Source organism: Littorina saxatilis, linkage group LG4 (genome assembly GCF_037325665.1).
Source record: "Littorina saxatilis isolate snail1 linkage group LG4, US_GU_Lsax_2.0, whole genome shotgun sequence".
Classification (NCBI taxonomy): Eukaryota; Metazoa; Mollusca; class Gastropoda; order Littorinimorpha; family Littorinidae; genus Littorina; species Littorina saxatilis.
This window is the reverse complement of record NC_090248.1, coordinates 63,536,815-63,548,430: the sequence shown is the minus strand read 5'-3', so window position 1 is coordinate 63,548,430 and position 11,616 is coordinate 63,536,815. Positions and strand designations below refer to the sequence as shown.

At 39.2% G+C, this 11,616-nt stretch overlaps 1 protein-coding gene, 1 long non-coding RNA gene and 1 other non-coding gene across 4 annotated transcripts; 1 reads left to right on the top strand and 2 right to left on the bottom strand.

Moving 5' to 3' along the window:
* Positions 1-1,806: 1,806 nt before the first annotated feature.
* On the bottom strand, positions 1,807-7,388 carry LOC138965349 (uncharacterized). 2 transcript variants are annotated; one of them, XR_011455422.1, is made up of 3 exons: positions 7,202-7,388; positions 3,335-4,746; positions 1,807-2,414 (listed from the first exon to the last, which is right to left on the bottom strand). XR_011455422.1 is itself a non-coding variant. In XM_070337488.1 (2 exons), exons 1-2 carry the CDS (start codon positions 7,286-7,288, stop codon positions 3,814-3,816), a joined length of 1,020 nt encoding a protein of 339 aa, XP_070193589.1. In that variant the 5' UTR covers positions 7,289-7,388; the 3' UTR covers positions 1,807-3,813. The 2 variants fall into 2 exon arrangements, 1 of the variants encoding a protein (XP_070193589.1); XM_070337488.1 differs by having other exon boundaries at positions 1,807-4,746.
* On the top strand, positions 6,493-6,583 carry Trnay-gua (transfer RNA tyrosine (anticodon GUA)). Its single transcript is given in 2 exon segments — positions 6,493-6,529; positions 6,548-6,583. It is a non-coding gene; the product is annotated as a tRNA-Tyr (tRNA).
* A 2,251-nt stretch (positions 7,389-9,639) lies between the features above and the next one.
* LOC138965348 (uncharacterized) lies at positions 9,640-10,878 on the bottom strand. Its single transcript, XR_011455421.1, has 2 exons — positions 9,813-10,878; positions 9,640-9,754 (listed from the first exon to the last, which is right to left on the bottom strand). It is a non-coding gene; the product is annotated as an uncharacterized lncRNA (long non-coding RNA).
* Between the last annotated feature and the right edge of the window lie 738 nt (positions 10,879-11,616).

Sequence of the window (11,616 nt, the reverse complement as noted above, 5' to 3'; positions counted from 1 at the left end):
ATTCCAAAAACATATAGATATGATATGTTTGGATTAAAAACACGCTCAGAAAGTTAAAACGAAGAGAGGTACAGAAAAGCGTGCTATCCTTCTCAGCGCAACGAATATCCCGCTCTTCTTGTCAATTCCACGGGCACTGCCTTTGCCACGGGCGGTGGAGTGACGATGCTACGAGTATACGGTCTTGCTGCGTTGCGTTGCGTTCAGTTTCATTCTGTGAGTTCGACAGCTACTTGACTAAATATTGTATTTTCGCCTTACGCGACTTGTTTTTTCTTGCGGGGGTTGGTTGGGGGGGGGGGTATTTTTTTTTTTTTAAGTTTTTCTCCTTTTTATATTTAGTCAAGTTTTGACTAAATATTTTAACATCGAGGGGGAATCGAAACGAGGGTCGTGGTGTATGTGCGTGTGTGTGTCTGTGTGTCTGTGTGTCTGTGTGTCTGTGTGTGTGTGTGTGTAGAGCGATTCAGACTAAACTACTGGACCGATCTTTATGAAATTTGACATGAGAGTTCCTGGGTATGAAATCCCCGAACGTTTTTTTCATTTTTTTGATAAATGTCTTTGATGACGTCATATCCGGCTTTTCTTGAAAGTTGAGGCGGCACTGTCACGCCCTCATTTTTCAACCAAATTGGTTGAAATTTTGGTCAAGTAATCTTCGACGAAGCCCGGACTTCGGTATTGCATTTCAGCTTGGTGGCTTAAAAAATAATTAATGACTTTGGTCATTAAAAATCTAAAAATTGTAAAAAAAAATAAAAATTTATAAAACGATCCAAATTTACGTTTATCTTATTCTCCATCATTTGCTGATTCCAAAAACATATAAATATGTTATATTCGGATTAAAAACAAGCTCTGAAAATTAAATATATAAAAATTATTATCAAAATTAAATTTTCCAAATCAATTTATAAACACTTTCATCTTATTCCTTTTCGGTTCCTGATTCCAAAAACATATACATATGATATGTTTGGATTAAAAACACGCTCAGAAAGTTAAAACAAAGAGAGGTACAGAAAAGCGTGCTATCCTTCTTAGCGCAACTACTACCCCGCTCTTCTTGTCAATTTCACTGCCTTTGCCATGAGTGGTGGACTGACGATGCTACGAGTATACGGTCTTGCTGAAAAATGGCATTGCGTTCAGTTTCATTCTGTGAGTTCGACAGCTTCTTGACTAAATATTGTATTTTCGCCTTACGCGACTTGTTTTTGTTTCCTCTTCATTTGAATTTGCTGCTTTTATATGTTTTGTATTTGTTTGTTTGTTTGTTTGTTTGTTTGAACCGCAGTGGCTCTCAGGCTGTCCGGGTAACTGATGTATTTGGATGAAGGACAGCAAGAACACACACGTCATGCATTTGAACACACACACACACACACACGCCGCACGCACGCAGGCACGCACGCACGCACACACACGCACACCCACGCACACCGTTCCGGTATTGTATGTTTATCACTTGTCCCAAACTGATTCTTGGCCAGCGAGAACTGAGACTGATTTGTTTTGTACTTCTTCGTTTTGTTTTAATGATTTATAAGTTGAAGAAGAATGACAGTGGAAGACAGACAGAAGGAGACAGACAGACAGACAGGAGACAGACTGATACCATTGTGGGCAAAGTAACTGATGGATCCACAGACATGAAGACAGTCAGACAGACATACTGACAGCTGGCCAGCCAGCCAGCCAGCCAGCCAGACAAACAGACAGATAGGGAGACGGAGGGACACACACGCAGTCAGACTCACACGCAGACAGGGGCCAGAAATGCAAGACAATACGTTTTGTGAATTGCATTTAACGTTGTGGATTTTTATTAAAACTGATCAACACGAAAACTTTGTGCCAAAGCAACATTAACGAGTTGCATAAACAAGTCAAAACTATGATCGGACAGAGATAAACTCGAAACTGACAAACACACGATAAACTGACTAACTCAGTAGGCCCTACTCGAAGGTGTACATGAAAGAAGCCAGGGGTCAAACGAAAGATCGAGAAGAAAAAGACTTACAGAAAGGAAGGAGGAAAAGAAGGGAAAATACAACATTTCTCGGACATGTTGTCCGTGAACTGCGTTGGAACAAGTTCACAATAACACAATGATTGTCACAGAACTTATTTGTTATTAACACAACGATTGCTGAACTTATTTATAATAACACAGCGACTGTAAAACGTAATTGTAATAGCACAACGATTCTAGAATGTCTTTGTAATAACACAACGATTGCACAACTTATTTGTACTGAACACAACGATTGTAGAACATATTTATAATAACACAACGATGGGGAAACTTGTTTTTAATAATACAGCCGTGAATTGCAACTTGGAATCCCCAAAAAGAACTAGCAGACTACGACTCAGGTTTACCCACGCCGTGGATGGTGGCACGCCTAGTTTTTTCCACCGCAGGAACAACACCCAATTCGTTCCCCCGCAAGACGAACAACATGGTAGGTGTCTCCAAATTAATGCCTTAAAATAGTAGATAACCAGACTTTCTAGTATTGAAGTTTATATCATACTGTTCGGTACTTTATTTTGCATTGGATCAGCTAGTTGTCTTTCCATTTACACTCTCGTGTACTACATAAGAGAAGAAATGTCATCAAGACAAGTCAGAAATACTGTCTCCCACGTTAAAAATGATGAAATAACACAAAGCACGGTCAACAGAAGGGCTTAAATCTTTTTGCTGGTCAAAGTCAAACTACTTGTGGATACTGCTCTTCATTTTTAAGTTTAAGCTTACCTTAGTTTAGACTCACGATCGGTTCAAAGATCAACAGTAAAATTTGACGGGGTAAGATCCCCCGCAGCTTGGTCAAAAATGCGGGGGACCTTATCTGGTGTCTGCGGGGGACCTTACCCACTGAGAATCGAGTACCACAAAATAACGCTAGATTAGAGCAGCTTATCCACGATGCTGGTGCCCAAAAACGCGCATACAAGGCTGCAAGGTATCGAAGATTAAATTGTGAGTATTAAAATAGTGCTTTAAATGGTAGTTCTAGGTTAATTTGTACGAAATTGAGACCTCTCTGTATAATTTCACGGACTTCGGCAGAAAATCGAACGCCACTGTTCACGAGTACACAACAAGACATAAATTACATATTATACACATAGCCTAGGCAATTCTGCTTTAGAATATCTATACTTAATAATGTGATTTGCCACAACGTACCTTCACAGGGCAATTCCTTTGCGAGATAACAATTTTGCTTCCGCGTGCGGGGGAACGAATTGGGTGTTGTTCCTGCGGTGGACAAAACTAGGCGTGCCACCATCCACGGCGTGTTACCGTGCACACGACAGAATTTTTTTTTTTTAATACACACAAAGAGGCGAACATTGAGTGAATTTACTGAGTATCTCTTATCAAGAGCATTACGAAAGAAATCTGACAATGTGGTTGTTTTTTTACCCATTGTGCCTAGTTTAATTCGTCCCATTTATGTTTCAAATGAAGTGACGTGCCTCCTTCTCAGATTGCTGTTGTTCAAATTTCATTGTAAATCATTCTCTATCTCGTGTAAGCCTTCAGCGGTTTTAGAAATACACGTTGCCTTGTCTTAGGGCGCCTTTACTGTAGAACTTGAAAGTCTCGTGCGCTGGTTTTGTGCTCTCGGCCTCGCGGCGCGGCCGTGCCGTTGAAGCCATACATCAGTGTTCTCTGTTTCTGTGGACTGATGAAATGCCTCATTGCCTTATCAGTGTTCTCTGTTTCTGTAGATGAAATTATTGCCATTTTGAATGCAACGGGGGATTCCAAGAAACAACCATAGCAGACTACTCATTATATTCTCTATGCACACGATGGGTTTGAGCGGGGGACATTTCATCGCCAGTTTCGCGTCGGTATCTCTCGGCGAATCCAGTGGTGCGGTCACTGTGACGAAGTGCTTGATGCCTGGACATGTGATCGCCAGTTCCGCCCTGCTCGGCTTCAGCCACGGCGTGTTCAGCATCAGGTCCGCCATGCTCGGCTTCAGCCACGGCGTAGTCAGTGGTGCGGTCACTGTGACGAAGTGATTGATGCCTGGACATGTGATCGCCAGTTCCGCCCTGCTCGGCTTCAGCCACGGCGTGTTCAGCATCAGGTCCGCCATGCTCGGCTTCAGCCACGGCGTAGTCAGTGGTGCGGTCACTGTGACGAAGTGATTGATGCCTGGACATGTGATCGCCAGTTCCGCCATGCTCGGCTTCAGCCACGGCGTGTTCAGCATTAGTTCCACCATGCTCGGCTTCAGCCACGGCATGTTCAGCATTAGCTCCACCATGCTCGGCTTCAGCCACGGCGTGTCCAGCATTAGCTCCACCATGCTCGGCTTCAGCCACGGCGTGGTCATCGCCAGTTCCGCCATGCTCGGCTTCAGCCACGGCGTAGTCAGCACCAGCTCCACCATGCTCGGCTTCAGCCACGGCGAGATCTTCGCCAGGATCGCCATACGGCCGCTCGGCTTCAGCACTGACATTAGCGGGTGCCGCAGTGGCGTCTTTATAGAACTCGCGGATTTCCTCCAGTGTGCCTTGCTGGAGAATATCCTCCCCAGAGGCTTTCTCGTCGCCGTCGTCGTCCTTGTGGTATAAAACGGGAGCAGCATCCGGAGACGTCTTTCCACCTTCCTCTTTCTTGCCGCCTTCCTCTTTCTTGCCGCCTTTGTGATTCGGCCCGTGTTTGTGGACTTTCGGCTTCGTGGTGGCAGCTTTCTCTTTCCCATTCTGTTAGAGACAAGCGGATGGTCAAAGGGCTTTTCGGGACAAATATTAGGAGACATAAATTAAAAGATCAAACAATACTGTACTCACGTGTTTGATCACTGTACTGATCATGTTCGTGGTAGTAAGGACGGTACGTACTTTTCACAAACAAACGCACGCATTAACATAGAGTATTTTGGGGAAAGTGACATTTTATAGCTACGATGTAAAACAATTATAAAAAAAATACTTATAACAAAAATTTAAAAAAGGAATAATACAAAATAAATAAATACATAATAAGGGAATACAAAATAAATGAATACAATTTTTTTTAAAGACATAATACAAAAATAAATGAATACAAAATAAATTAATACAAAATCCAAAAAAATGAATAACAAATCAAATTTTAAAAACAAGTCGCGTAAGGCGAAAATACAATATTTAGTCAAGTAGCTGTCGAACTCACAGAATGAAACTGAACGCAACGCAACGCAGCAAGACCGTATACTCGTAGCATCGTCACTCCACCGCCCGTGGCAAAGGCAGTGCCCGTGGAATTGACAAGAAGAGCGGGGTATTCGTTGCGCTAAGAAGGATAGCACGCTTTTCTGTACCTCTCTTCGTTTTAACTTTCTGAGCGTGTTTTTAATCCAAACATATCATATCTATATATTTTTGGAATCAGGAACCGACAAGGAATAAGATGAAAGTGTTTTTGAATTGATTTCGAAAAAAAAAATTTGATAATAATTTTTATATATTTAATTTTCAGAGGTTGTTTTTAATCCGAATATAACATATTTATATGTTTTTGGAATCAGCAAATGATGGAGAATAAGATAAACGTAAATTTGGATCGTTTTATAAAATTTTTATTTTTTTTTACAATTTTCAGATTTTTAATGACCAAAGTCATTAATTAATTTTTAAGCCACCAAGCTGAAATGCAATACCGAACCCCGGGCTTCGTCGAAGATTACTTGACCAAAATTTCAACCAATTTGGTTGAAAAATGAGGGCGTGACAGTGCCGCCTCAACTTTCACGAAAAGCCGGATATGACGTCATCAAAGACATTTATCAAAAAAATGAAAAAAACGTTCGGGGATTTCATACCCAGGAACTCTCATGTCAAATTTCATAAAGATCGGTCCAGTAGTTTAGTCTGAATCGCTCTACACACACACACACACGCACAGACACACATACACCATACCCTCGTTTCGATTCCCCCTCGATGTTAAAATATTTAGTCAAAACTTGACTAAATATAATGAATACAAAATTTAAAAAAAAAGGAATACTAAAAAATAAATGAATATAGAATGAATGAATACAAAATAAATGAATAAAAAATGTAGACAAATAAAATATATAAAAGAAATAATACAAAATGAATACAAAATAAATAATACAAAATAAATGAATTGAAAATTCCAAAAAAATATATATAAAAGGAATAATACAAAATAAATAAATTCAAAATAGATTAATTCAAAATAAATTATTTCAACATGAATGAATACAAAATAAATTAATACAAATTTTTTTTAAATCAAAATATATAAAAGGAAAGAACGATCGCCAGAGGCGTGTTCGCACGGATGGATGCTCTTCCCAGGTAAAGACCTGGACAAGTGTCAGGTTGTGAGCTGAAATGTTTACACGGGAAGAATTGCGCCTTCAAAGGATACGTTATAAAGTTTAAATGACTTGGTGTCCTTCTCGCGTCATATTCACAAGAGTAACTAATTCCCCCTATCCCGTGATAGCTCAGTTGGTAGAGCGGAGGACTGTAGAGGAAATGAAATACGGTGATCCTTAGGTCACTGGTTCGAATCCGGTTCGCGGGAATGTTTTTGTCTTCTTCTCAAAATTGTTCTTAAAATTGTTGCGACAAAGTCAAAGTGACTTCAATCAATCAATCAATATGAGGCTTATATCGCGCGTATTCCGTGGGTACAGTTCTAAGCGCAGGGATTTTTATTTCTTATTTATTTTTTATTTTTATGCAATTTATATCGCGCACATATTCAAGGCGCAGGGATTTATTTATGCCGTGTGAGATGGAATTTTTTTACACAATACATCACGCATTCACATCGGCCAGCAGATCGCAGCCATTTCGGCGCATATTCTACTTTTCGCGGCCTATTATTCCAAGTCACACGGGTATTTTGGTGGACATTTTTATCTATGCCTATACAGGAAAGACCCTTTTGTCAATCGTGGGATCTTTAACGTGCACACCAGAAGGTAGTGTACACGAAGGGACCTCGGTTTTTCGTCTCATTCGAAAGACTAGCACTTGAACCAACAGTTTTCATCTGAGAGACTGTGCCTTTACAAGTAAAAACGGGAAACATTTTCAGTTAAAAAAAAAAAATTAAAAAAAAGAACCTAGTGGGCCAAATCATTTGCACGGGAAAAATGTCAGAAAAATCACACAAATATGAAAAGAAAGAACTTACATGCTTTGATGTGTGGTGTGAGAAAGCGACTACCAGAATCACGGCCAACACCAGGAGTGTTAGTAGCGAAGTCCTTAGTACTGCCATTGCACTGCAGTTGTCGATCACTTCGATCCAGCTGAATTTGCGTGTTCAGTGGTGCGACTTCGAACGAAGATCTTGCAGAAATGATTCCTTCAATTCAAACTTCGATGTAGTAGAGCTTTTAAAAAGCGCGAGAACGTAAGATAAGTGACGTGTATAACAGATAAAAATTGCTAAAAGAGAATACAGTTTTGGGGTTCAGAAAAACTGGGGAGCATTGAGTCTTCCTGGTAAACGTACCAGTTTCACCTTTAGTGGCAAAGTGTGTGTGTGTGTGTGTGTGTGTGTGTGTGTGTGTGTGTGTGTGTGTGTGTGTGTGTGTGTACGCGTGTGTAATTGCGCGCGTGAGTGTGTGTGTGTGTGTGTGTGTACTGATAAGCGTGTGTGTGTGTGTATGTGCCGGTGTGAGTGCGTGAGTGTGTGTGTGTGTGTGTGTGTGTGTGTGTGTGCGTGTGAGCTCTCTCTCTCTCTCTTGCCTGTCTGTCGTCTGTCTGTCTGTCTGTCTGTCTGTCTCTCTCTGTCTCTCTCTCTCTCTGTCTCTCTCTGTCTCTCTCTCTATTTCTCTCTCTCTTCATCATCATGATCATCATCATTATCATCATCATTATCATCATCATCGTCATCTTTATCATCACAAATTTAGGTTTTACGACCTTTTGTTATTAACTTTTTACATTTAGTCAAGTTTTGACTAAATGTTTTAACGTAGAGGGGGGAATCGAGACGAGGGTCGTGGTGTATGTGCGTGTGTCTGTCTGTGTGTGTGTGTGTGTAGAGCGATTGAGACTAAACTACTGGACCGATCTTTATGAAATTTGACATGAGAGTTCCTGGGTATGAAATCCCCGAACGTTTTTTTCATTTTTTTGATAAATGTCTTTGATGACGTCATATCCGGCTTTTCGTGAAAGTTGAGGCGGCACTGTCACGCCCTCATTTTTCAACCAAATTGGTTGAAATTTTGGTCAAGTAATCTTCGACAAAGCCCGGACTTCGGTATTGCATTTCAGCTTGGTGGCTTAAAAATTAATTAATGACTTTGGTCATTAAAAATCTGAAAATTGTAAAAAAAAATAAAAATTTATAAAACGATCCAAATTTACGTTTATCTTATTCTCCATCATTTGCTGATTCCAAAAACATATAAATATGTTATATTCGGATTAAAAACAAGCTCTGAAAATTAAATATATAAAAACTTTTATCAAAATCAAATTTTTGAGAAATCAATTTAAAAACACTTTCATCTTATTCCTTGTCGGTTCCTGATTCCAAAAACATATAGATATGCTATGTTTGGATTAAAAACACGCTCAGAAATTTAAAACAAAGAGAGGTACAGAAAAGCGTGCTATCCTTCTCAGCGCAACTACTACCCCGCTCTTCTTGTCAATTTCACTGCCTTTGCCATGAGCGCACTGAGCGGTGGACTGACGATGCTACGAGTATAGGCCCATTGCAGAAACTCAAGTTATCAACAGCATTTCTTATTGCACTTAAGGGAATGCGAAGTAATTCTGCTCCAGGATTGGATGGAATAACAACCAATTTCATAAAGTTCTTTTGGAGTAATATAAACAAAATGTTATTATCCTCTTTTTGGTCAGCCTTTGAAAAAGGGGAACTATCTGTATCCCAGAAGCGAGCAGCAATCACACTGATACATAAAGGAAAGGGGTTGAAACGAGAGCACCTAAATAACTGGCGTCCTATATCTGTAACGAACACCGACTATAAACTATTAGCGAAATGCCTTGCAAACAGATTAAATCAAGTCGTCAATTACTTAATAAGTGAAGATCAAGTTGGGTTTTTAAAAAAAAGAAATTCCAGCACTGTTATTAGAATGATTGATGACGTCATTGAATATATGAATAACAGTAATCAACCAGGTATTTTAATGGCGCTAGACTACAGAGCTGCTTTTGACACGATATCTAAAGAATATATGCTCTGGGCGTTCCAAAAGTTCGGATTTGGTGAACATTTTATTAGGTGGGTCGATACTTTAACAAAAAATACAGAGAGTAGTATTAATTACATGGGATGGATATCGAGTCCATTCCCATGTGATGCTGGAATAAGACAAGGATGTCCATTTTCACCATTAGCCTTTGTTCTGGCCCTCGAAGTGTTAGCAATCAAAATCCGTGCAGATCAAGATGTTAAAGGGATTAAACTGCCAAGGAATTCTGATAGACATGGTGAAATTCTTAAACTACTTATGTATGCTGACGACATTAGTTTCTTCCTACAAGATGAGAAAGACCTAAGAAACGTATTACATCTAATAACTCAGTTTTCAAAATTTTCAGGGTTAGCAATGAATGATCAAAAGACAGAAGCAATGTGGCTTGGTATAAATAAATTTTCTGCTGACCGACCATGTAATATTATTTGGAAAAAACAAATCAAAATCTTAGGTATTCATTTCAACAACTCTGTCTCAGCCTCCAACATAGAAGAAAACTGGGAACCTAAACTACATAAAGTAAATTCATTAATAGCAACATGGTCGAAAAGAAACCTAAGTATAATGGGGAAAATTTGTATAGTCAAAACATTAATGTTGTCACAGTTTACTTACGCACTGCAATCTCTATGTGCCACAGAAAACTTCCTCAATAAGCTAAATTCATCTCTATTCCGATTTATCTGGAAGAAAAAATATTCAAACAAAAGAGCTTATGAAAAAGTTAATAGAAAAGTAATGTGCCAAGAGACAAATCTTGGAGGTCTGAAAATGATTAATGTCAAAGATGTACAAACATCATTTCTAATTTCATGGATTATGAGGCTGCTGGACGGAAGTAACGCAAAGTGGCAACAGATTCCATTGGCATCCTTTTTAAATCTGGGCGAACGCTTATGCTGTCTGCGCTCAAATGTGAGTGCAGACAATTTTAAAGGACTAGGTGCCATAAAGCAATATTTCTGGAAACAAGCTTTTATCACCTGGCTAAACAATAAACACAAGATCAAAGAAATAAGCAGTAATGAACAGCAGATAAGTGTACGCAATCAAACCTTATGGAATAATACAAATATAAGGTACAGGAAGCAAACGCTATACATGAATGACTGGATAAAGGCTAAAATATGCGTTGTTAAAGATGTTTTTAACGATAACGACATGTGCTCTTTTGAGGAAATATGTGAACTAACTGGATATAAACAGTCTCGCCTATTTGAATATAATGCAATACAGACTGCCATTAAAGCTCTATTATTGCGTGATACGGGTCAGGCCCGTTCTGATCATATGCCATTTATACAATTATCTCCACGCCAAATTCGCCTAAAGATGTTAAATTATGAGATAAAGGAGCCAAGCTCAGCTGGATTTTGGTCGAACAAATTAAATATTACATTAGAAGATAAACACTGGAAATTAGCTAACGAATGCTCGACAGAAACCCGTCTTCGTCTATTGCATTGGAAAATTTTACACAATATATATCCCACCAATATTTTGCTACATAAGATGGGAATTCGTCAAACAAATCTTTGTCAGTATTGTAACGAAACCGACTTCATCGAGCACTTTTTTTGGCAGTGTAGAGCAGTGCAACCCATATGGCAGGAATGTCAAGGGTACATATTTAAATGTACAGGCAAAAATATAAAGTTAAGCTGCGAAGAGGCTCTTTTTGGGTATTTCACACGTGATATCCCCAGAGAGAAAACCTTCATAATTAATCACCTTATATTGATATCGAAAATGTGCATAAGCCAGTTTAAGTACGGAAATCCAAAAACTAACATGAAGATCTTATTTCAGAACCAAGCTCGAGTTCGAAATTTCTAGTAAAATTGAACTGTGTATAAGAATATAGATAACTAGTAGTATTGTGCTGTTAATGTAAAGTTATTTATATATGCGCTGTATGATGCTGTGCTGAAAACTGGTACTGTAATTGGTAATTTGTAAATTCTCGCCTTTGTCTATCGAGCGTTGGATTAATTAACTTGTTATGTATTGTCCCGCTGAAAATGTATTATATAACAGAATTATGGGAACAGCAACAACAACACACGCACACACACACACACACACACACACACACACACACACACACACACACACACACACACACACACACACACACACACACACACGCACATACACGCAGACATTAGTTAAATTGTAATGTAAAAGAAAACAAAATTAAAACTTCAAAGAAAAAAAGAGAAAAAAAAAAAAAAAAAAAAAAAAAAAAAACCAGCATTTCTACTCGGCGCGCGCGGTATGAGAATCACGGGTCGGAACTCTCTGGAATTGGTCATCCGCCGCCATGTTGGATGCCTTGCACGATCTCTGACAGTGCTTG

Coding starts and splice junctions, on each gene's coding strand:
- LOC138965349 (XM_070337488.1), bottom strand. CDS start 7,288: ATGGCAGTACTAAGGACTTCGCTACTAACACTCCTGGTGTTGGCCGTG. Junction 4,747..7,201: donor CACACCACACATCAAAGCAT/GTAAGTTCTTTC, acceptor TGTCTCTAACAG/AATGGGAAAGAGAAAGCTGC.